The sequence below is a fragment of the Hermetia illucens genome, chromosome 4 (genome assembly GCF_905115235.1).
Source record: "Hermetia illucens chromosome 4, iHerIll2.2.curated.20191125, whole genome shotgun sequence".
In the NCBI taxonomy this organism is placed as follows: domain Eukaryota; kingdom Metazoa; phylum Arthropoda; class Insecta; order Diptera; family Stratiomyidae; genus Hermetia; species Hermetia illucens.
In genome coordinates, this window is record NC_051852.1 from 75971513 (window position 1) to 75998828 (window position 27316).

Sequence of the window (27316 nt, forward strand, 5' to 3'; positions counted from 1 at the left end):
ACGGGAATATACAATCGCATATTCCCGGGTAAATTTTGATTGCTGGAAATACACACTCGCCCAGGCTAACATTCTTTTTTAACCGATGCCAAGACATAACGCCGCGTCAAGATTTTTAACATCGCTTTAACTCCTGGATGAAATAGATTCTGTAGACAATTAAAGATTCTATGACGGAAGAATTTAGGCACAAGCATTTGCTGTACTGACGTCTCACATTCATGGCACATCAGCATCAGAATTTTTAAATGTTTGAGTTTCAAGGATCTGGAGTTGTCACTTCAACTTTGCAATTCTCAATCCTCTTTTCCTGGAAATTTCATTTCATTGAGATGCAGCGGTGAATCAATTTCCTTTATCCGAAGAAGAGTATCGAAAAAGACATTTTCTTCTTGGGGAATTTATCTAATATCAGTGGAGAATTGTCTGATAAAATCCAAATACCTGGTGTGCACTTCCTTATACTGAATGCAATTGGTTTGTAGTCTGTGAAATTATCAAAAGTAACATGCGCCAAAAATACTTCACAGCTTTGTGTATGACTAATAGTTCCCGATCATATGCAGAGGATTTTACTGTCTCTGGTTGGAGGAAAATTTCTATTGGAAGGAACCTTTGCAAGGCGAGGTTCAGTATCGTTGCCTTTAACTTCGCCACTGAGCAATTTAATGCTGTCTTCTCCAAATACGCTCTTCGAAGGATTAATCGAAATCTCCCTTGTGGCGTGAATAAAATTTTGAGATGACAAACATGCTTCTCAAGTGACGAAAATACGTATCTTCAATCTAGCATGAATCGTTGGGAAGTTTGAGCTGCATTGCGTAAACCGAAAATCATGAGCGGAAATTCAAACAATGTGAAAGTTGCATACACAGTGATGGGTATTCTATGGAACGCTTTCACCAAATCAATGGTCGAAAAACTACTTTTTTCCGGCAAAGATTATGGAAAAAGTGAATGAATGTGGCGAATATCGATCGAGCTCAGTTCTCGCGTCCAGGGTGGAGGACGAACAACTTATCTGTGGCCTTGCAATACCGAGTTTTACCATTGTGTTACTGGTCGCAAGAATTCCGCAGGGATTGTGTTATGGCAGGGTATAGTCTCTTGATTAAACCAATCTTTTTCGACACGCGATTGTCAATCCTTGTAAATAACTTTGATGGAGTATTATCACACATCTGCTAATTTTCAATTCCCAGGCGACAAAGTAATTTCGTTTTGAGCTTTTCAATATTTGCGAGCGTGCGTCTCAGGAAGTCCTGGGGGGAGCGCATTTCAGTGAACCGTAAATCTTGACATCCTATACCCCACCGAGTTGAAAAGCAACCATATACTTACGGGACGAGATACTGTTCGACATCCGGACCGACATGGCCTCACTGCTAAACGGTATCTCCAACTCCTTCCAAAAACAATGCTCAACATGGCCGTGATTCTTATATCAGTCATGGAATGTGGTTGCCCCTAGAAAGTGGAAGTTTGCATATTGCCACCGCACCAACAAGACCGTCATTTGATGTTCGCTTATCTTACCTTACGTGCCGCAGTTGCATCAGCTCCCAGAGGAGCCTCAATTTGAGCCGTCCCCGAGATTCGGCAATCGTCCAGCAATGGAATGTCTATCCTGGAGTGTGGCGTACCTGAGCTTCGTTACCGTGACAAAGTAGGAAAAGTTCAGAGTAGCAGAAGACATTTCATTTTAGAGGTGGCAATGGATAGATCACACATTGTGTAAGATCAACAACTCTATTGCACGTTGGAAACCCACTATCCCGGGATGATCGTCGAAGGTGTAGATGACACGTTATGCCGCATAGACGTGTTTAAGACGACCATATATATATATATGTGTGTATTTACATGCCTGGAAAATGATTATACTATAACTTTTTTGTTTTTGATGCTTGTAATATTTTTAAAAACAAATAGTTTCTCCTTTTCGCAAACTAACCGCTATTTGGCTAAGAACTGAAAAAGGGAATAATTAACTTCTGATATAAGTAATTATTTGCAAAAATAAAAAAAAATTGTTTGTAGGGAGGAGAAGCTAATCGTTTGATCATATAAATTTATCTCTCCTCTGTGAGCCTGCAATGAAGTATTTTCGACTGTAATTTTCGCAATTGAGCTGTAAAATATAATCCCATTAGATATTAGTTAATTACATTCCATGAAGATTTTTCCGATTAGATTAGCAGGTGCCATATAAATATGAAATAATTTCTCTTTCTTCTTTCTAGTGATTACAGTAGGGACACACTTTCACAGTCACGCGACAGTGTTTTCTCAGAATCAGCAACAGCAAGCAGTTTATCGCTGGGACTTAAGGTAAATATAAATTTCATAACGCCATTAACTGAAAAAGGCATTTAATGCCACTAGACAAGGGACATTTTCATCTAATTGAGTTTATTAATGTAATAAATTATAGGCAGATAACGTTTTTTATAGAGAACGTAATTCGAAATGTTTATCTATATTTGTAATTGATGCTTGCAGTTTATAGTGCTTGAAAATAAAAGTCTTTTTGAAGTGCAGTACTCGCCATGCACTAGAGGTCCTGCAAGTGGATCATCGCTACCATAAAATGATTTATAGTCGAAGTTAGAGAAAATCTTGGATGGGAATAAATGCACATTTTTATTATGGGAGGTTGTCGTCCGAATTCTCGTTTTGAAAAAATGCGGTTGCCTTGGTGGCGATTATGTAAACCCTATTTACCCTATCAGTACTGGTTTTATGTTAAAAAACTTTACAGACATTTTTTTTTCTTCATATTTTCTACTTAGACCAGTTTCTTATTAGCATGAAGATGTACTTTTATTCGCTATAAATTGCCTTTATAGTAATTCCTTAATGGTCTCCACTTTGTTACCTGCTTTTAAACATTTATGATACTCATATATACACTCTAACCTCATTTCATACGATTTCGTGATCCGTGGCCAGAAGAGAAAAGTTCAATATCCAATTCTTTTCATCCGTTGATCGTAAATGAAACATTAACAAATTCCCCGTAGTCGATCTAACTTAAAAAAAACTACTTAGGTGACTGGATATAATGGTCCTCGTTGGGGAAGAGTAATTGGTGAAGAGGAAGCTAAGCGATCAGAATCACATTATACAATCCCCCAGATACAGTTAAATTGCCCATTGAAATACCATCTAGAACAATCGTCGGCAATTACTAAATTACATGAGAACTGAACATGGATCGGTGGCAACAGCACGGCTAACACGACAAGCCCCTTCGAAAGTATCAAAAGCGCATCGCACATGGTCGTAAATCAAAATGTTGCTTTATTATTAGAGTGAAGGGAATCCAACTCCTATGTAATATCGCAACTGTCGCTCAATTACACATCATGGCCAGGGCAAAATAGATTCCGCTTCACTTGATCCATAATCACTATTTATCCATCCATTGGAGGAAGATACTATGAATCAACAGTCTACTGCACGGATCATCGAGCATATATAGTATGGTAGACACATATAGTAGTAGTAGACACAGACTGAATTTGATTTTGAGTCTGTTGATGATGTTCTTCAGTAGAGGAGAACTATAGACACTTAGCCTAAAATTGTCCCATTTTGAATGAGACCATATGATATGATCAACTTGTAATAACCAAGCTATTGACATTCTGACTAGACTGACCATTAAGCTGAATTCCGTGGGAAGGCTGAACAATCCAATAACATCCACCGGCAAATAATTCCAGCATATTGAGGCCATGATAGATTTTCTATCGAAGCGTGCTCCTGGCCCAGTTGTGTATCTACACACTCCATTTGAATATCGACATCCGCTCCAATTAGGTTCTGGATTAGTCACTCCTAAAGTTCCAAACATACGCACAATCGTTTCTAAACAAACTTCTACCAAATGATACATATAAACAATTGAATCAAATGTTATTTTTGTTACCATTGGAGTGTGAGCAATTTTGCAAGATTGGGAAGAAAAAAATTTTAATTGCACACACGTACATGTGTAGCTATCGACGTTGAATTATCGGTTTGTCTGGAATGTATAAACAGAATTAGATATGACATAATGTTGATTCAAAATGTAAGCTTTAAGTACACAAACGCCAAAAGTGCGAAGCCTTGAAAGTACTGAGTTATACATGGAAGTGTGCAGATGGTGTACTAGCGGAAAACTAGAATTTCTTTGTTTATAAACCACAGGCGAATCTGAGCAAAACGAACATCGCTATATACATCTTACACTCCACTAAAACGATAACTAGCTCACTAAATCATTAGCAAGAAGTGATAAATAGGCGTCTGTAGTTGTTTCGCGTAAGTAATGGTTTTGCAATTGTCATTTTGCACAAGTTGAACCAAATCGGACAGTGTTAATCATTTCTCTAGATAACGTTTTATAATATTTGATAGCAGTTAGCCAAGGTTAACAAGCCATCCTTTTGTCGGGGATGTGGCAGTGCGTATTTTGCTGTAAAAACGATTCTTAATTTCCTCAAATAACATGTTTGAAGTGTTGATAAATCGCAAACAGTCTTAACCTCATGAAGCTTTGCCTTAAACTATCTTTGAAGTAAAAATAACTTGCTAACTAAAAAGCAGATTTCATAATTTTATTAATAACTACTCTCAGATAACCCGTACCCGTATTTGCAATGTATACCCGGAGTTGACATTTAGGTTGCAAACCTACTACTAAGTTCTCTGAATACATCTTCTATTTGTTACCCTCGGTGATCGATTCCTGCAACTCGCGTCCTTGCAAGCCTTTTGTGGGAACTTCATCTTACATGTCTCGTATGGACATTTCTCCTCTCATCTGCATCAACTTTAGCTATGCAAATTTTGAGAAGCACAAACACAGTTAAAGTAGAATCGATTCAGTATATTTTGTTCTTTTCTTCAGTGTATACGTCCTTCTAGGACCTATTAAAATAAAGTATCATCGGAAAAAAAAAACATTGAATTATTCGTAATTTGATCATTACAAACACCACAAGTACACACTTAGAGGAGCAAAAACGTTTCAGGAATAATTAACATGTGACGTTCCTATTGCTAGATTGCCGCATCATCCACTATTCAGATTCCTTAGAAATTTTGGCGTTATATTCCTCCAGTTTTAAATGTGAGGTAATATTAAGTACATGGGCATGTCTTCGAATTTTACAATTTTAAAAATAGAACTGTTTTGCAAGAGCGAGCTTTTATTAAATTTTGGGCGGCGAGGGCTGAATCCGACTCAGAAATCATCATATAAATCATTACTGTTGACGAGACATGAGTTTATGAGCATGGCACGACATCAGGCAAATGAGTAACATACTACGAACGAGCTGACAGATAGGTATGGTAGGTATAAGGGGCCACTCCAACGTACAGCAATTAGCGCTATATTGGGCCGTTTTGATGACACAAACTCTTATGATTCTGATTGCTATAGAAAGGACAAGGGGCGCAGAATCTAGTCAGCTAAAATTTTCATAATCAATCCATATCGTTCACGAAGAACAGCAGCTCCTCATCCTTCAACTAGAGATCTCTTTGGGGTCCCCAAAGAATTGCTCACTTAATGCCGCAGCGTGGGAGTCCCCCTTTGTGGATAGGGTAAGCCGAGTCTGGCAGTATGGTCCCCTATAGACCACTGCCCTGTGGAAGCTATTTTAATCTGTGATTGCGCATCTAGTCCAGGTTTTCTTTAATTTAGCGCAGTTTATGAGCCTTCGCCATCTTAGTCATCGGCTGTCAAGTTGTGCGAGCAGATTTCCTGCTTTATAGTCAACATTGGAACACAGGCAGCAGAGCCTGGCCAGTTCATCCTCTATGCTCCTATGACCGCAAACGTGCACTGTCCCATTTTCCTAGAGTATAATCTTATCGGGTACAAGGTTTTAATGGCGGCTTGGCTGTCAGTTATAATCGCTATGTTATGTTTGGGGTTCGCATCATGCCGAACTATAAACAGACTTCCAGTATCGCCAGTACTTTCGATTGGAATACACTGTAGTTTCCTAAAACACTTAACGATTGAGCTACACTGCACCCTTCGACAATCCCCCTGGCCCGACTCTATAAACAATTTTCGATCCGTTGGTAAAGAATAATAGTAAAAATAATCATTGTCGCGACAATCCAATTCGAACAATTCACCGGAAAGGTACACTATAAGAGACAATGTAGTCACCATTGTCTACATCCGTGATTATTACCCTGATTTGACTCATTTACTTATTCACAGCTGAGTCGTCTGCTATCGAACATCCAATCCTGATACAAATCCCTTTGCCACTTGTAAGATTTGGACTACGACCTTGCGCTACGACAGTCTAGCGCTCAGACCATTGAACCATTTCGATTCGTTGGAGTCCATGAGCCCAGATCAGAAAAACCACTTAGCTTTCACTCGATTCGTTTTCATTTGTCCTTTTATGTAAGCTATGGGAACTAACGTATCGCCTGGATTTGGCTCCGTCCGATATCATGCTTGGGACAGGCTTCGAGCGTCCGCTCAACTGCATCGTAGAAGGCATTTATTTTTTGGTTGACTCAGAAACGTACTCCCAGCACATGGTTTATTGGACGGCCACTATAATATATGGTGTAATGCCACTTCTCCAGGAAACCGGTCTCTGTCCAAGGCATCTCTTGCAACGCTGTTACATCAGCCCTACATTGGACAGGATATCGCCTAGCTAATGAGCACCATTGTTTCATGAGAAAATGCGCAAATTCTTATTCCGTTTTAGTTGCTGGGTTCGTCGTTGTAAAATCTATCCTGTGCGAGGTTCTTTTTGTGACTTTGTAACATCGGTTTTCCGTGTAGGGTTGTCAGCCCTGTACCTGCCCCAATCTGGAGAATCAGTTGATACAATTCATTCATCCTTCATCCTTCTCCATCTGCAGTTTTTTATTAAGAAAGAACTCCCAGCGATCACCACGTGGAGAGGTAGAGGGTTTGGCATTAGTTTAGTAGGCGTTTGCCAGGTTTTAGGCTTCATCGTGGATACCACGTTTTGTTCTGGGAGCTATACTACCCTTTGACTGCCAGAACTATTTGGTTGCGAATTATACGCCGATTAAGGGTGATTTCGAGTCAAAACTTATGTCAAATTATTTTCATGAATAAATTTCCGTTTGATTCGATAGCAAAATTTCGTAGCCTATCTTTAGTATGTATGAAAGTGGATCTTTTTGATTAATCAATCAACCAAATTAATAAGAAAAATATTACTTTTTTTTTCAAAATGTGTTTCAAAAGTGCTTCTACTTGGTCGTTTGAGTACTAACCACTCCAAGCACCACTCAACCCTTCAAGGTTAGAGTTATCTAAGTAAATGTAAATGAAATAAAATATGTCAATGTATATGCAATTAGTAATTTGAACATAGTTCACTAAACGAATTGTTACTTGCGCGGGGTTCTAAAGTGATTGTTGTATGCAACTAATGAGAAGACTCTCATCTTATGCGGTCCTTCAGTATATCAGTTGAAATATAACTTTGTTCATAATAAGATTTCGACCAAACCAGCAAGCTCGATGTTATGCCTTACACTGCGCTGCACTATTTTTTAACTTTACAATAAATACAAGTGGAATTTTCTAGTAAATGTTCAACAATACATATGTATATAGGTTTATTTTGAGATTTAGATTCCATATAGATATGTCATGAACCCTTCCATTCGCTGCAAGTGAAGTGTTTCACAGACAACATTTAGGTCCTGGGGATTTAACGTAAGTCAGGAGGTCAGGGGTACTGATTTATACTGAGTGTTGGCTTAGCATTCATACCAGTGAATGCGAGATCTGTCTAACATCATTGTCGTAATTAAGGGGTCCGGCCATCCAGCGGTAGTAGTAACTCCACACATTGAGCCCATAAGAAACTCTGCCCACCATATGGCCGTAAACGACAGTAGAATTTCATATGAAGTTCAGTTGACGGTTACATCTTCAAAATGTAAAGATCTTGTTGATCAGCTTTAACTTCAATTTATGATAAACTAATTAACGTTAAAATCGAGATATCCCTCTGCCTCCCTCCATGCAGGTAGTTTTCAATTAGATTTTATTTTCGTTTAATCTAAAAATCGCACTATTCCCAATTGACATGTTGTAAGATAAGATAATAGGATTTAGGAGAGAATTTATTCCTTATGGCTTATTTACTACTCAATTAAAGTTAACTATATGCCGTTAACATCACATTTCACTTGTTGCTATTTTATCACTTCCATCGTCGTTAAATAAGCTTTCATGTCATTAGTGAAGTTAATGCTAACACACGTATCGCCCGTATGTGGAGTATACTAAAAGTCATTGGGTGCATTATCTTCCATGAACAGATCCAGCCCCAGATGATTGGCACATATTTCATACTTCAGATCAAATGCCATAGATTGTGCTGCAAGTGGATTTGCAATTCAAAAATATGCGCACAAGATTGATTCCCATTTGAAATATTCATCTTTTTTCATTATTTTTATGTATGTGAACATGTTTCGTTATATGATGATGACTAAATGAAGATGTGATTGCTTAAAATACGCAAGAAATATCGATGAGTAATCACCATTCATTACATTTTAGGTCATAAAGTGAATTTTTTATCTGTAAGCCAAGAGATATTTGTCCACAATGTTGAAAAAAATGCAATGGAGTTAGCAAAAGTTCAGATAAGACGTAAGCAGATAAAAAGAGGAAGATTTTTACCAGCTTTATACCCTGCATCGTGTGAGACATTTACTTAATCTTCGTTAGGACTACTAAATGAAAAGGTCAAGATTTATGATGAATATTTTACAAATTGGTAATAACGCTATTCCAGTACGTAAAAATCCAATTTTCCCAGATACATATATACATATGTTTTTGAGGCGAAAAAAATTATAATAAAGTTTTATGGTATCAGCCAGCTCCAGTTTTGATACTGTCGAAACAAAGAAAAGACAAATCGTAATATGAAATGCGACGAGTTTACATAAATACATATTTTGAATGAGCTATCAAACCGGATATCTGAACTTCACATTACCCACAATTGTGACTAATCAACTTTTCTGAGGCTTCTGCTACACCTCCACCAGAAAAGATAGCATTCTATATAAACCAGCTGGCGGCATTCAAGCTGTAGCTACATAGTTTCTGTCTTGTTTCGTTGTATCTATATCTGTTATTGTCGTCAACTCTTTGTGGCTAGTTAGCGAATTGAAAAGTGAAAGTTGATATTGTTCCAGTCTTCATAATGCTTTGGTTAGTTCACACAAATGCAACAAAAGCCAAAGGTTACCAGAGTCGTGGGCTAGTTACTACGAATAACTGGAAATTTATCAGACTTCAAAACGGGCTAGAGCAGTTTAAGTTGTTTTAAGCTCTTCAAAAACACACTTTACATTTCAGAGAAACATAGCCCTTTAAATTGACATGTAATTATTGCTACTCACATTGATGTAATGTTATTATCAACGGACTGTGAACAAGTTTTTCAGTTGTCGTTTTTTGAAAGAGGTAAACTCCGGAAAATTGTGTGTATTCAAAAATTGGCCGTATTATCTAATCTGAGGTGACCGTTACCTCACTCCATTGATTATGCTTTTGTTTACTTCATGTAATTTACCAGAGCTAATTTTTCTCATATGAAGAAGTTGTCGGTAGAACAGTCTTGTAGATAAACCCTAGCTAACAGAGATAGTTATTAATTAATAAAATCTAAAAAACAAAAGTAAAGATCCTTTCTTGGTGCAACTTGCGTTTTGTTGCCACAATTGTTATATGCCGTCAAGAAGATCCATTTTGCTAGCACACGTTACAATGTGATTTGCTACGCTTAAGGAAACTTTTCATCCTCAGATTTTTATACTTTTGCATTTTTTTTTGTTTATATATTATATTATAATGGAATATATTTTTAGAGTCTAAAGAAACAGCCTTCAGGTTTTTTTTTGAGAATTTTAGCCAAAAGTCGATATTTCGTACAAGTAAATCACTAACAAAGGAAACACAGGAAATAGCACACTTTGCTTATAAATTGTACGAAGACTGTTCAAAACTTGTTGAACTGCCCCCATACAATTATAATACTTAGCGATAAAAATGTTGAGCATTTAATTTAAATCAAAATGTCCTTTTTCAAAGTTACCACCCGGAATTGTTACACATTTTCGCCATCTTTCCTGTCGCTTTTGAAATACAAACTTTAGATCGTCTTCTGCAAGCTGCTTACATTGCGCCCCTTCAGCTTTTACCATCTTCTTGATGTTGGCACTTTTTTTTTTCAATTTACGTAACATGGTCGTCAAAACAGATTTGTAATAGTCTGCCGTGACTATTTGACTTTGAGGGACTTTGTGTTACTTCAAAAATCCCTGGGAATCATTGCAACCATCACCCATTTCAACTCCTCGCTTCCGCGAGTAATAAATATGTGCTGTGAAAACTGCCACGCACATCCAAATAGTACATCAGTGGTCGTAAAAGTTACCATCTTACCCATCCCGATTTCCCTCCGTGTGACCATTATCACTACTTTTTAAAACGCCAACGTATTGACATTTTTCCTAACATCACGCTTTTCCGGATACTTTTTGAGATTGCTAATATAGCAGCGGATAATATATCCGAATTGATTGATTCTTTTTAAACTGTGTAAAACCAAATCTTATTAAAATCGATTTACTGTCTGTCTGTCCGTCTGTGTCTGAAATACGCATTTTTCTCGGAAACGATTGAGCGATTGAGCGATTGACACTAAATTCAGTGAAAAGCTGGGAACTGTGAAAGCTCACGCATACCGTGAGTTACATATTTCTACGTCAAATTTAAGGGGGGGGGGGTGTACATTTTGTTTTCACCAAATATAGTTATGTGAGGTATCAAATGAAAGGTCTCCTGCAGTACTTTCGACATTTGTAGGAAAGCTGGGGAGTGCGGGGATTCGAAAATGATAATTTTTTTCACAGACTCATTCTCAGCAATTATCCAATTCTGTGCAAATTTGGTGGAAATCCCACTATTACTAGCGAAATTACAATAGGTCAAAGTAGTCACTTCTGTGCAAATTCAAGACTTTAAATGTCAGTATCATACGGAAGTGAATATTCTCACTTAATATGTGCATATATTTCGTGCTAGGTTCTAATGGGACAAAGATCCACTCAAATGTTTTTATAAATGAAATACACAAAACCTTTCATACCTGAAGCTTCCAGCTTCCGATTTGCCGTCTCGTACTGTTTTATTCTTTGGACGTTTCTTTGAAAAACTGGCAATGTTTTATGGTGCTCTTGAAGGGCATGGCTAGGAACTTCACTTACTTCGACTGTTCTTGCGGCAGCATCGGTGCTTAACAATTTGCCACTAAGTGCAGTGCAGTGAAAGTTGTAAAGATTTACAATTCTTTCAATGTTATCATTAGTAGATCGTATGCCTGAGCACAAGAGCAAGGTATCGCCGAAGTCTTTCTCGAAATTCAGATCAGATCAGAGATCACGTCTTACCAGCTTACCAAAATGTAAAAGTAAAGTGATGCCAGATCTCCATATCTTACTTTCTTCGGTTCAGGCTGCGCTCATTCCGAAAACCAATAGAAGTCCTATAGCAGAAAATTATAACCGTTAAGTTTGTCCTTTTCTGAAATGTGTGACTCAGTTGGATCTGTGTCAACGGCAGATAATTGCTGTTTTTAGTTACTTTATCCAGCCAAATGAGAAGTAGGTGACCTGGTAGATATTAAAGTTCTTTGCTGGCTATTATGTACATAGCCACGTCGATATGCAGCCCATATTTCTGAATCCGCTATAGAACCACTCCTTAATTCTCCTTATGCTATTTCCTGTTCTTTGAGTTGATGGGTTGATCATTGATATAATAGGGCACGAAAGTGAGTCCTTGTAGTACGATATCCATAACCCGAACAAATAGGAAAGAATGCTGCATACCGGGTAATGCTGCATTCTCAAAGAACTCGTCGCGTCGAGTAGAGAAGCGACTTCACAGACATAAAAGGATGCCTGGGAGAACCAACAAGTATGTGAACTCGATACAGGGAGCAACAGCACCAGGCGCGGAAATTTTCGCAACAAGTCAACAGGATACACCCCGATGTTCAGTCTGCCGAGACACACAGAATGATTTCAGACCTTATGCATATGGAAGCGACAAGTCGAATACTTTGATGAACTTCTCAACAAACAAAATATCGGCGTGTTGGAGAAGAAGAAGTTGGAGGAAAGAACATTTTTCTATTTCTATATAGCTACAAATCCAACATAATCCTTCATATTTTTCCAAACTACGAGACATACAAACAAGCAAACTGCCTATTTCCCAATACTGCACACATATATGCACGTATATAAATTGGGTACAATATTTCCGATTTACTTTGTGCACAAAAGCGTTCATATGTACATATATAGTACGTATATTAAATATATTAAATACCGCTGGTTTAATGTACAAATATTTGAATTAGATACTACCCGCAAACTTCATTAGCACGCATATACTATATACCTACATACATACATCTCTGAAGTAATTGTGACTAAGAAACTAAAAGAAAATAATTCTTTGCGACCCCATTCATAAGATGAATTGATATGTAATGATGACGTCATACAGGTTGTAGAGTCCACGAAATTCACAAAAAATGGCAAAGTTTCACACAGTACAACTTTGTTAATAATAGTTTGATTTTCTTCAAACTTTACCAACTTGTGCATTATGCCCATGCCAAATTTTATAATTCTGGGATGAACATAAGGGGGGTTACCGGGTAAATTTCTAAAATGTGGAAATATACTATTATTAACTTTATTTGTGCAGATATCGGAATCGGCTATATTTTGAGGCCTAGATTTCATAGAGATGCACCACTGTGATTTTTTTCAGATTTTTTGGATGGATAGGTTCTGAGAACGAGACCTGTTTCACTTTTTGGGGGTCACATTTGGAACCCTCACTCCCCTGTGTTTCACCTAATATCAAATATGGAACCAGTTTCGAAAAGTACTAACTGAGGTATTTAATTTGATACTCCACATGCCTACATTTTATGAAAAAGAATTTTGCACCCTCCATTCACATGTATGGGGAGCCCCTCCTTAAACTTAACAGAAAATGGCGCCACATGCTGCATGTAAAAGGAACAACAGATCACATACACTTACTAATTTTCGTGACAATCAGCCCAGCCGTTTCCGAATAAATCGGCTGTGACAGACAGACAGACAGACATCGAATCGATTCTAATAAGGTTTTGTTTCACACAAAACCTTAAAAAACAGTCTGCGTTGGTTTAAAAATTATAAGACGCCAGAAGCCGATGGAACTACCACCAAATTCGTTAAATATGGAGACGACCAATTACACCAAGCCGGTTATCATGATGCTGATAAAATCCGGCTCAATAGCCTGCGGTGGGCAAATTACTTAGTCCGTATGGGTGATAATGATCCAGTCTGGAAAGCCTATAAAGGTAATAGCTAAGGTAAAAAAAAAGAAGACAGCGCGACACACCGCCGCAGGCTAGGATGCTAGACAGCTTCTAGGGATATGGTATTGGTAGAGACGGGTGTCTGGCCTTCCTTACTAAAGCAGGCTTAGACGGGTTATTGCGCCGTTGATGATGATGACTCCCTTGTACAAAATTCATCTAATAGTAGTTTTTTCTTTACTTTGAGAGAATATGAACGCCTAACTGGGAAATTCGGTATGTGTAAAGCTTAGTCTAACTATATTTCCCGACGTTCCAGTTTTCATTTTATTATTCAGAAACGCTACTGCTAACGATTCTTAATAAAAAGCTTGTTATGTGCCTTGATTGTTTTATTTAACAAATCATCAGTCGAAGCGAACTGAACTAACCACTTATATGTTAATGTCTCTACTATACGCTGTGCCACTAAATCGTGTTTGCGCTTCAATTTCGTAAATACTTCACTTTCTTTAATTCATCGTTTCCCACATTGCCCGGCAATAAATACCAAAAAGTCTCAGCTCATCCAACATATTAATCTTGTTACAATTCTCTAATTCCTCAAACTGTGCTTAGCTGGAAATCCTCAGAAAGAAATTCGTTTTTGCTTTCTTCATTGTTCCCGAACTTCTTCGATGAAAGTGAAAAATCATAAATCTTCCCAGTTATACGGAATCTGGAAGAAAACCTAAAAAGTACATCTAATCTTTCAGTAGGCATTAGAGAACTTCAAAAGATTTCCAACGATAGCTGACGCATGTTATGCACCCATGATAGCAGCTTAGCCAGCATTTTTCGGCCATAAATTCAGTCTAGGATTGTTGTAGAGTTTTACATAGGAACCACGTAGACGAATTCCAAGTCGAGGCGATGACGGCGTTAATGGACTCCCTTTTTAATTAGTCATTGGTTTTGTGCCGGCTGAAAATTAGTGTTGATAGGGAAGTTTATTTATAGCGCACCCCTTAATTAGTCTCGGTTCGGCCCCAAAAATAAACAAAACGCTCAGGGAAATCATTCTCTTAACGTTTATGACCTGCCGATTTTTCGTTTTGCATATAGTTTTCCTGATAGCTTATGTATGACAATTTTTTGGATTGCTAGTGATGCGTTGATAAGGGGAGCTTATCTGCATATTTGTTTGTCATAGATTGAAAATTGGATCTATAACGTTTTGGACTCTTCGAAATAAGCACATGGACTGGGTGAATTTGTGCTGCGCTTCTCTACACTAAACTAAATCCGTCCCCGAACGTACCGAAAGTTGTGCACATCAATGAAAGAGAAACTAGGAATGAGACACGTGACCACAGGAGACAATACTTGAAAGAGTAAAGATTTCTGCCTTGAGTTCTGAAAGAATTATTAGGCGAAAATTTAAGGGCGTTTTCAATAGGGTTGCAACATAGTTAGGATTTACGATTTCCTTTGCTACTCCATCAAGCTTCACCAGGGCTTCGTTCACGTTCTTTCGATCCTGTCAGGATATATATATCCACCACATAGCCCGTTATCGGGAGTAATTCGTGCAGTAGCGTACCAGTTAGATCCACCCGCATATTTCGGATTGTAGATATATAATCTAGAGCGATGTTGAATAATGGTGGGGGACAGTACATAACCTTGCTTTAATCTGGAGTCTGTGCCAAAGAATCTGAAAAAAATCATAGTGGTGTATCTAGACGAAATCTAGGGCTCAAAATACATCCGGTTCCGATATCTGCACAAATAAACTTAATAATAGTATATCAGCGTATTTTAAAAATTTAGCCGGAAACCCCCTTAGTTCATGCTACAAAATTTGAAACTTGTATAAAGGATAAGTTTGAAAGAAATCCAACTATTATTAACAAAGTTATAGAAGGTGAAACTTTTACCTTTTGTGTGAATTTCGTGCATTCTAAAACATGTATGATGTCATCATAACATATCAATTCGTCAATGCCACAACAAAGTGAGATCACGTGAATTGGGGGTCGCAGGGAAACATTTCGTTTTAGTTTTTTAATGATTTATATATCAATATCAATTACTCCAGACGGGTGCATGTATTTATATGTAAATATAAATGGGGCTTTGGGGTAGTGCCTAATTCAAATAGATATATTTGTACATTGAACAAACTATATTCAATATACATACTTTGTATGTACATATGTATACTTTTATGCACGAAGTAAATCGAAAATAGGTGTACGATCAATTTATATACATACATACAGTATTCGGTAATAGGCAGTGTTTGTTCGTTTAGGGTGAGCATAATATCTACGTCTGTAATATATACGTATTTCTTGTAGTTTGAAAAAAAATATGATGGAATATTTTGGGTTCTTAATCACATGCAAATGGAAAAAAAAAATGGAAAGTTCCTCACATAAGATGTTTGTGTTCATCATCATCTTTATACCCGACCACCTTCCGGTATTCCGACTTGTTTGGAAGCGCATCCGTGACTTTTCGAATGTGGGTTGCGGTAAATGTGCCTATACGGCCTCTGCACCTTCGATGTACAAAGATTGTATTGGAGCATTGAGCAGCTCCTATTTGGTTCTTGAGGGAGGCTTTTGGTGTTGTTGTAATGTCGGACCTTTTATTGCCTTTACGATAAGGTTGGTTCGCCGCCATTTTGATTGCGTCTCTCAACTGGATCTACTTCGCGTCAATGCTATCAGCTTATTGATGTCGGTTAAGCGTCTGCAGAAGTTGTTCCGCTTCCAAATATTTCGGTGCCATTTTTTCATTTCTTTGGTGCTCATTTCGGTGAAGAAGCAAATAGGTATCATTAAGGAAGTCAATCTGGTTGAAGAAAGATAACGTAGTCAATCATCTACATTCTGCAATTCTGCATTAAATAAATGGCTGCCATTTAGCACCAACGAAAACTGTAGCTGCGGCAAAAAATATCACAGAAAAAATTCTCAAACAAAAGATAGATTTGCTAGGTAATTTACAGCAACACTCGTCAGTTCTATGGAACAAAGGAAAGTACCGGCTTTTCCCCCCTTTCCGAGCGTAAGAAGGCGACAGGGAAACAATATTAGAAAACTCGCAGCGAAGACAAAGGGACAGGATGCCTAACACTAGTGGAGACTGCGGTAACGTTTGCTTAGAGAGATCTTTACGTATAAACTGCCTTTCTACGTTTGGGGAATCATTTTTTCTTTTCGTTAATTCCGGGATGTGACGCATTCGCTAAGACACCTCTTTTGAAATCAGTGCACTGATCGATGCCGAATGGTGAATCCAAGATAATTTCAAATACTTTGAACTATTTGAAAATTTTCTTAACTTGTTGAACATTTATCTTTATTGGATTTCGTTGTGCTATTCTGATGAAACTGTGAAAAATAGTCCTGACAAACGTGGGACTACTTTTTTTACCCATAATTGAAGGTAGTTGCTCGCCCATTATTGGCTTAGCAATATCCTTTAAGCAAGCGCTTTAGCAAAAACACGAGATTATTAACAGTGATACGTTCAGGAAATTCAGAAATTAATCGTGCTGTCAATCTCGTAAGGCGATGATCCTATCATAATAAATGTTTCTATCTATTTAACGATCGGATCGATTTTTATAAATATTTGAGTTGTGGAAATAATCAAATTTTAATTTTCTGGATCTAGGAAGAGGGTACAGGAGACTGGGAAGCAAAAATGCTATTTGGCACGGAGAAAAGGGGGGAAATAAGGTATACATACATATAGATGTGTTATGCATTTCCGGAACAATTCATAAAAAACGCGGGAACCATTCGCCTGCTGCGATATTAACGGATATTAGAGTTGTCCAACTGATTAATGGCTTTCTATTAGAACTACAGGCTTGTTACTTTCCTAGCCTGGTGGATTTTCAGCTGGCAACGGATACGAATCAAATAATTCCGGGCGGATTGGTTAGCAGATCAAAGTAGCGATGGGCCCGTACCACAGCACGGATTTACTTTCACCATTTATCCACAAAGATCAACGATGGACCACCCTAAAACGGCGTGGTGACACTAAGAAGTAAGATCATAGCTTGACTGGAATATACTATTTTCAAAATTAACAACCACGACCTGAATTTAGTTGGTTAATTCTTTCGACGGAAATCACTTTTTCACCCAACAAAACGCACCGCGCATGTTGTCGCAGAAGTATTAATATAAAAACCAGATCATGTGTTTCAATTCATCACACCTTGTTGATGAAGCAAAGAAGTGGCCAAAAGGTGATAATTAATTGATCTCTAAGCACCATGATTACGTTCCAACGAGTGACTGGGAATGAAAGAGGCAAGTAACGGAGATTTCAGAAATAAAGACTTTTTAACTATTATTTCTGACCCTCTGTGCGTATCACCTTGCGGTCTCCATTTCAGTCGACCCAGAAAATCGGAAAAGCAATCGAATTCGTTGTTACCCAATTTAACCGCACATTAAGCTAGACGGTAGAATGATGAGCCACAATTTTTACCAAGTTATACTTATTGGGTTCGTAGCAGTCGTTGTGTGTAATGAGAAAATCTATGGTGTAATGACGCTTGACTCCTCGGCTTTTCTTCCACACATGCACAAATTTCAATGACTTTGCATAATATTCTTAAGACCTCTCGAAACACATCAGGTCCCATCATATTTCAAGAAAGGAAGAAGAAAAACAGCACACATATTAAATGTAATCCCGTGTACATATAAAGGCATCATCTCGAAAGCCAACAAGTTGAAGAAATCAAAACAAATTAACCTGACATAACGTTAACATGACTAACAAATGGTCATATATGAGGAAGCCCGGGAAAAACGTTGTGTGATGAAAAAGAATATGTCGGTGATGGAAAAGTTCAAACGATTTCGGAGTATGCGAGGGACATTTAGGAGCTGAAATCCGGTATGCCTTGTAAGAACCTGACATTATTCCCTTGCTTGAACACCCTTCAATCATTAATTCATTCTTTGTTCGAAATTTACACTAACAGTAGTCATTCCTCATCGAGCAGGTCTGACTATTTCGCACCGCAAGCTGTATTGGCATCTTGTAAAATGAAGACCTGGCCTGGAGAAAAGTAGGCGTCTTACAGTTCACCACTTCCAGTTCTTCAAGTAGCCATCGAGTGGTTTCTAGCCCAAAGATGTTCTTGTTGAACTCGGCTCGTCTGAGCAAGGCGAGTATGCGAAGCTAACACTAAGCAGCCAGCACTCCTCAAAAAATATATGCAATAACACATTACCTGTGCGCGAGTGTAGTTTACTGCGGGCTGCAAAGTAGAGTTGGTCTTAGTATCTAAGATACAAGGCTCGTTACGGAGTCAGTTGCGTTTCTTTCATCTCCACGTACAGAAGAGGGTTCTCGCAGTTAGTGACGAGCCGTAAGAAAATTGTAAACGTGAAATCTACGGTTAAATTTCGGTGTAAATACAATTTTTATATAAATTGATACTAGCATTCGCAGAAATTGTGTCAAATGGTCTAGTGTCCTGCGGCCTGTTGCGTGATTTCCGAAAAATATGAATAAGTGACACAACTTATAGTGCTACTTGTGATATGTGACCTGTAAAGCAGCTTCCTCTCCCGGATCCATAATTTGCAAGGGACTGGATCAAGTGTTACCTGGGAAGACTTGCGAGAGACGGCAGATCGAAGAACAGTCCTTAAATGAAGTTCCTGCTGTTGTCCTTCCTTACAAATGCACATTGGCATATTTATCAGGCAATCCATTTCCGCACTCAGCACCAAAAGATGGTAGATTTCTCTTGTCTCTGCGTTTCGACTTCAATCGGCTGAAATAGGTCAAGCCTCCTTCTCTTCACCTATTCATTAGGTGCCTCGTTACCTAAATATTGCCACTCGAAAGAACTCCACAGAAATACTATCTCGTAACTTGGAACTAACTAAAACAATCAGCATTGCGGTGTACAGCATCCATTCCAATTGTGTCAATGCTAGACAGGTTTCCTATGCGGTCATCGTGTTCACATTCAATCTCACATGAAGAGAAAAATGTCTTCATAGAAAAAATTAAGAAAATATTATTAGTACAAGTTTACTGGCGGGCATAGTGAATGTCTTCGTTGCTGAACGATCTTGAAATTTGACTCGAATTTCTCTCTTGACTGTTTTTGTTTCTTTGCTTACTGCATTACTGATATTCAATGATGTTCATTGTTGCTATTGAAGATCCATGTTGAACTGCAGCAGCCGAGGTAGTTCAGCCAGCCAACGAGTACAGACGTAATTGAAGATTTGCGTTATTTATAGAAAGTATTGTGTGTTGTAAGTCTGCGAAAAAGGGTCATCTGAGCGTTGTTCTCAAGGATGTTTTCGTTAGTTATGGTTTCTATTTTCAATTTCACTCTCGGTGTGTGAAATGAATCTTTTGAAGGTTCTGGTAGCCTGAATGCAGCGGTTGAATATCAAATGGATTAGTCTCACTTGAAGTAGAATGTGAAGCATTTCGCAGAAAGACAGTTGTGAGCGTAATCAGCGAACCATTCAATCGGGCTGATGAACATGCGGCTTGACCTTCAAATTCTCAGCCAGTGACAATGGGTAGCTCTCTAGTTTAGCTTTTAGCAAGAGAAGTAGATAAATTATGACTAGTGACTAGTAGTATGGATTTCAGATTCGTGATCAGGATCGAGAACTATTGCTTTTGTTTCCAGTTCGTATGATTTCATACTTATCCTTTCCTGGATACAGCAGAGGACCGTTTTAAAATTTGTTGTTTAACTAGGACCTTCCCTTCTGCTAATTTGGATTTCTGTTCGACTATTGTCCACTTAAGTAGTAGACCTATATTAGGAAGTTACTGACACTGATTCTAAAGAGACTCATTGAAAAGTGCCTCCCTGGTTCAAAAATGCTTGTAATAACAACTGAAATCCTACCTTCCTACTGTTATCTTCGTAACTATATCGACAGTTGTTTTCCTTATTTATCAATGTGAATTTGTGTACTGAATCTTCGTGATTCATGGTGATCCAACACAAGCTCTGTCTTCAATTTCTGAGTTTTAACTATTTCGCGCAAAGATATTGAACATGTGTGAACAAAAATCCTCAATATGAAATCGCTTATATCCCTATGGATAGAACGCATTGTTTGCCAAATCAAAAAAATCTTGGAATTTTGCGCAATCAATACATCAGGTAACATCGACGTTGGTGCCAGCATCACTGGAAACATCATCCAATACTCTGTCCATAAATATCGACATGAAGAGTACGATGATGCGCTAGTTCCCTATAAATCTCGGGCCATTTGGTCAAAGATTCGGTGTAAGAACAAACAATCATAATCCGTCGAATCCCCATTACCGATAATGAGAACTCGGCTTTCGACGTTAAATTCCCCTGAGAGTTTATCTCGATGCAGCACATCGCCCCGTCGTATGTCGCTCTGATAATAGTTCCCCGTTTCTCCGGAATTACCCTCCTATGTACAGTAGTCCAGATGCACCCTTATTAATGACAATGATTTTTAAGGTGGTAATGTGAGCAGTACAGGAGAACTCAGAGCAGAAACCAGCACAGGCTTGAAGGAACCATTCTGTGGGAACCGTTAAGTTCAGCGACTTTGAATAGCTTCGGAGCGCGTATTTTAGGTTAACTAGCAATTTGCTTCACAAGAGGTGGAACCCGAATGTTGTTTAGAATTGCCTTTTAATCGCTTGAACGGATATCGAAAAAATTAGACCCACTTTCAAGCGTTGAAATCATTATCATTTGTGTCACCTTCTGCCTCTCTGACGAGGGCAGTAATATATTCTCTTATATCACTTCGCACTTTCCGAGATTTTCTGCAGTGTCGGAGCTCAAACATATCATTCTCGTGTTTACTCGCAGCGACAATAAGAGCCGTCAGTTCCGTACTCTTGTCCACGTTTCGGCAGTCATCCAGATGTTATGACACCTCTTCGGGACGTTATCGACTACGTAACTTACGCCAGAGAAGAGTTCACTTTTAAGACGGTCCTGAATGCCTTATGGAAGCCTGCTCAGGATGACTAACATCCGATTAGAAATATAGATCCACTGAAGAAAGACAACGGGATCACCAAAGTCAATCCTGTTGAACTGGGAACCATGTAATGCAAGCGAAGGGAAGCAAAAATTAAATAATCTCATTCGATTCCAATATCAGCGCCTTCCTCGTTTCGAACATCCTAAAAACACCACTTGTAGGTATTTTCGGTGCTTCTGGTGAAAGCAAATACAGTTATAAACAAGGTTTCCGTTGCTAAGCAATTATTTTTACACCTTGTACTGAAGAAGAGAATAAGTGGTTCTCGAAATATCGGTGTTTGCAAACTTAATAAATATCACTAGGGAATAGAAAAGGCAAGTCTTAATTATTTCAAATTCTGTTTAAGAATCGAGGGGTTCCTAAGTTCACCATACACTTAATGGAGGACCGGACCAGTTGGAAAACAACATGGTCTCACTGTTGTGGCTCACGGAACCCTCATCCTTGGGAAAGCACCCAAGACGCAAAATTTATGATTTGCGGTTTTAGTTGAACTGATAAGTTGCCTCTGCCCTGGACGAAACCGCAAGTCATATATTTTAAAGTGTTTCGATGCCACAAACTGTTAAGTCCAGTCGGTTGAAATCATCAGAGCGAGCCCATAGGATTCACTTAAGGTAGTAGCTCTCCCCTGCAACTAGAGACCTCTTTAGTTCTTCAAATAATGAGTTACCTCGTGTCCACAGCCTGGCCCTAGCTACAGCTGCTTAATCTCAAAGAGAGTGCCTGAAGGTTTTTGCCTCCTCTCCGTAGCAATGCGAATCGTATGGCATCAAGGTCTCCAATAGGCCACTGACGTAACCTTGTACGCACGAGTCTGGTCCAAAAGTTCTTGCTATCGGATCTTATTATACGCGGACCAAATCCTTCTTGACTTGGGGCTGGTGGTGACCCTTTGCCATACGAAGTAAACAGCTGCTAAGAAGTATGGATAGATTGCACCCCTGAGAGTCGTCAGCGGGGCGCACCCGCCTTGATTTTTTACCCAAAATATCTAAAAAGAGAGTTAATGTCATTAAACATGGTGTCATAAATGCAATTCATATGCAAAATGTGCTGTTTCGTGTTTTCTTGTTAGTTAGTGACTTGCATGAAATTTGCCTTCACAAAAAAAAAAAATAAATAAACAAAATTTAAAAAAAACTATTCCGAATTTCGACTTAAAACGTTGAGGGATGATTCTTGAGCCTTTATTCTATCAAATTAGTAAACAAAAAAAATTCTGACTGTGAAAAGTCCCCTTAATGGCCAACTAACTGTCGGTCAGAATGGCTATGTTACACTCGGACTATACACCACAATCGTCAGTGCTTCCGTTTGGAGTATAATGGCGAATCCTGGGAGACCGTGCGACTCGACTACGCAGCGTGTATCTGAGAAAATACCCGCACCGACTCCACAAACCATCTTTGATCTGTCAGTGAAGAATGCTGGGTCATAACCTTGCAACATGGCGCAGATCCTCCACTCTGCGCTCAGGAAGCTCGGTTTGCCTGTATCGTAGCCTCCTGGGAATGCCCAGAGTTCGGGTACTTTGTCTAATATGTTACCATGACCATAGGTCCAACATCCGGACTAACGTAGTCTAACAACACTGCACGCTACATAAAACTTAATGTAGAGGGGAGGAGATAGAGTACATTGAGACCATCTGCCGAACAGGACTGCAAAGCCCTAGTAGCAGTTGTATACACGGTTCTTGGAATCTTATAGTAATAATCGTTGGTATGAAAGCCGAATTGGTTCAGGGCCTTGAAGTGTGTTAGACCACTTCATTCACTACTATAATGGCGCACTACAGGAATTATACAGTAGGAGCCAATGTGGTTAGTATTACGCTCGCTCGTGACTCAGGCACTCATTCACAACTGACTTTCCACTACGACAGCACAGCACTCTATCCACTGAGCTATCCAGACCCTATTAAGTTTGATTCTATTGTACTACTTGCTCAGGGCCTGCCATCACACAAAAAAATCGTACGTTTGGATGTATGGTTCACAGCCGTGCGTATCCAGAGAACTATGTTCAACCAAAGACCCCATTTTCTTACAAAGGTCCTCCTGCAGGCGCATCAGCAATGTTCTGCTTGGATTTATGCCGAATCTGCATCTTGCAGCTCATAGAGACACCTTTCCCAACGCTCCCTCCATGATTTCACTCATAAGGGAGGGAAACATCCTTCACACCAATATCACCAAGTCATCGACACCCGCCTTCATCTTCATCCCAGCTCTGCCCAATATGCGTAGAATTTCATAAATCACTATCAACGAGGGCACCAGAGAGATGGTGCCACAGCGTACATCTGCTCACAACTCTGGTCAAGTGACTACTTCCCAGATCACACTGGATTATGTTTCTTTTTGGCATGAATACTGTCCAATGTCTCTTCAATCCTATCCTGGCTAAAAGTTCCTTGAAGATTTTGATTCTAACGTTCTTAAATGCTGCCTCAATATCCAGAAAGGTAGTTTACGATATATTGCTTGTACTGTAGGGACTAGTCAACCGTGCTAATTACCTTGTGAAAAGAAATTTCTGTAAAATTGCCTTTGAGGTAGGGGTGGTGAGAGTTGGAAAAAGGCGTCGTTTATATAATCGTTCTTTCAATACGAAAGAGGTGTAGTGGAAAGTCTTTTGTCTGCGCCTGTCCGCTTTCGGTATGAAAACCACGCGCGTCTCCAAGAGTGTGGTACCTATCCCAAAGAAATGCAGTCCCGGTGAATCTCGACAGGAAGTGGCGCAACCCTTCCTTGCTTCCAAGAAATACTCCGAGGCATAGCTTTTCTCGTTGACGATAAATGCGTTTGAGCAGCGCCAGGATCTGATTATAGGGATACGAGCCTTAAGCTGTTTTCTGAGTAATCAGAATATCGGTTAATGCTGCATTATGCCAGTATGATTTTCTGTAAATAGCTCGTAATTATACACGGAAAATTCCTCCTATTGTAAAAGAAGCATTGAAAGTGTTCCAGATGGTATTTAATGAAAATAAGGTGAAAAACAATAACATCTACAGTGTGTTGAAAATGGGAAAATGGGACGGGATTTTGACATAATATTGGTAACTGACAATACTAGACGCATCATAAGATCTCGCGGTTTAGTTTAAAATTTGGGTCTACCTACCTACCTACCACTTCTTATAAAGAAAATTTTCAACGCCATCGAAGAAGTTTATGACATAACCATTATTGCATTGGGATACAAAAGAATGATCATGTTCCCTAATTTTGCAATTTTTTCTGAAGTTCTATCAAATCCAAAGTCTATAAAACTTCAGATAGAACTCAAATGCGATCTGGGAAAAAAAATATTGTCAGTTGGCTTCCTATTCTTGCTTGAGATACTATGATTAATAGGTACACTGTAACCAGCAAAAGGGCCACAACCGTATTTTAAGAACGGGGTGCGACTTCCCCTTCCTATCCTTGACTATGTTACAAGCTCAGAAGATTCGCACATGGAAATATTTTTCTTAAATAAATATTTTCTTTAGTTTTCTACTTCTGGAATCATTTTTATCATCAACAGCATGAAAATAGGCGCTTCGTCTGGCCCAACCACAATCGAAATTTTTGATGCCTCACTCGCGCACCAAGGTCGTCTAGTTCGTTATACTGACAGATTCTTAATGTCCTGGCATACGTAATCGCTACACCGAAATTCTTCTGCAGCATAAAACCATCTGTTCCACAAATGGAACTTCCAGGCGCCATTCAGCTGCTAGTACAAGTGCATTGCTTTTGACTTCCCTTGATCCACCGGTTTCTGCTCCGAGTTCAACGCACTTAAGGAACTCAAAGATCAACCTTTCATATTAGGCGGAGTCAAGCCACAATATGCGGTACATATAGCCATGTGTAAGGGCCATGTCTTCTTTTTGCTTTGAAAATAAATGCCAAGCGAGCTAACTTGGTGCTGAAATTTTCAACGTCAATCACGTCCTTACATCCCATGTTGCAAAATAAATCTTTTGGCTCCACTTACATAAGATTTGAGGCGGTCCATCTTAGATTCAGACACATAGTAAACGGTATCCGACTTTCAAATCGTACTTTACCTATGGCAACATGCCAGTGGAAGGGTAGGTAGCACATTATCTAAGTTCATTTTATTCTCCACTAAGAGATGCGATATCGGTTCTTTGCGGAATTACTACATATTTAAAGAAGCCTGGGCCCTTGATTGTTCGAAAGTGGAAGTCGGGGATGCCAGGTATAATACATATATATATACAGCTCGTAAAGAACGTTGCAGATTCAAATGATTGCGAACCTATATTTTTTTATACTTTTCTTTTTCACACTTTTGAGTCACAGTCACTTTGTTGTTATTGTTTTTCTTCCTCGGCGTTTTTATTTTCAATTACCCTATCTAAAAATTGATCCAAAGATATACGATTTAGACACCAATGTCTTGACTCAATTAATTCCTCCTTCAAGAAGTTACAGATCTTAGTTTCGGTTGAATTTCAAATCGGAATATCAGGCACCCCAGAGTAAATCAATATTCTGGGGAGGCTTATTCAGAGTTTGGACGCCAGCTAGATAGCGAGAATAGTTTATATTGAACGGAGGACTGCCAGAAACGTTGGTACCTTCCAGGACAAGATCGAATATCGTTTTTGATAGTAAAAGTCATAACTATGTGGTAGGTCCGAATCCACGACCCAGTTGCCATTTCAGTACCAAGATTGTCTTGAAATTTGCAGGTTGCTAGCACATGAATTCCTAACCCTATTTGTAGCCGTGAACTCACTATGTTTCACCATGTGAAATTCTTTTACATGCATTTTCTGTTTTATATTGGGAAAAGGAATAAAGAATAAGTTTCCGTTCTTTTCAGGCTTATGAGTAAAACAAAATCTTATTAAAATCGGGCTTCCTATACATGCACTTATTACACGTTTGCTTATCAAATATAGTCATGTGGGGTATCAAATGAAAAGTTTCGATTAGTCTTTTCGGAATTTTGATATTTGTTGGGAAGGTGGGGAGTGCGGGAGCTATAAAGTGATCTTGTTTAGGATAAGTGAGGGATCCTAAGTCCACAACCACTTGTTGTTGGACCGGACCAAATGGAGAGCAACTTACTCCCACCTCTCTTTGGTCCGCGGATCCCTCGTTTGGGGCATGGCACCCAAGCATTACAAAAATTATAGGACAAACGGTTTCGTCCAGGGCAGAGGCAACTCTTCAGACGCTGCCTCACCTCTGCCCTGGGAGCAGCGTGACCGTGAGTGGCATCAGATGGAAAACGCTCCTTTATATTTTCAGGAAAACACGACAAGGGTGCGAATTATATCCAATCGAAACCAATAGTTTGAGCCTGAGCTGGCTAAAGCTAAACAAATTGCTTAGGATAAGTGGACGAAACCGTTTGTCCTATAATTTTTATAAAGTGATCATTTCTTTCACGGATTCATTTCCAGAATCTACCCAAATGAAACATCAGAAAAAAAAATCATGAAGCTGCCTCTATACAGTAACCAGGCCTCACAGTTAACTACTGTGTGTTTTGCGAAATTGACTCGAATTTTAGATCCATCTTCTCATTAAAAAATTGTTCCATAGTTTTGTAGGCAGTGAAACGCGCTCCAATAGGAAATGGTTGCATAGATTAGAATAAATGAAAATCCTAAGGAACAATGTCTGTTGAATACAAGGGTAGGATAGGACTTCTCACTGCACTCTTTTCAAATATTTTTTGACCGGTAGAGTAACCTGTGATTTAGTGTTGTCCTGCAGCAAAATGGTTTTATCGTGCCTATCGTCCTATTCCGGTTGCCTCCCTTTAAAGCTCGACTCGAATGTATTAGCTGCAATCGGTAAC

General features: G+C 38.9%; 1 protein-coding gene across 2 annotated transcripts in view; it reads left to right on the top strand.

The window, feature by feature from the left end:
• LOC119655257 (nuclear pore complex protein DDB_G0274915) overlaps positions 1-27316 on the top strand; it is a 300753-nt gene that overhangs the window by 253424 nt on the left and 20013 nt on the right. The window contains exon 5 of one of the 2 annotated variants that reach the window (XM_038061053.1): positions 2244-2331. In XM_038061053.1, coding sequence (XP_037916981.1) covers positions 2244-2331 — 88 coding nt within the window. Of the gene's footprint in view, positions 1-2243; positions 2332-4121; positions 4312-27316 lie in introns of those variants that run through there. The other variant, XM_038061055.1, reaches the window with a different exon arrangement.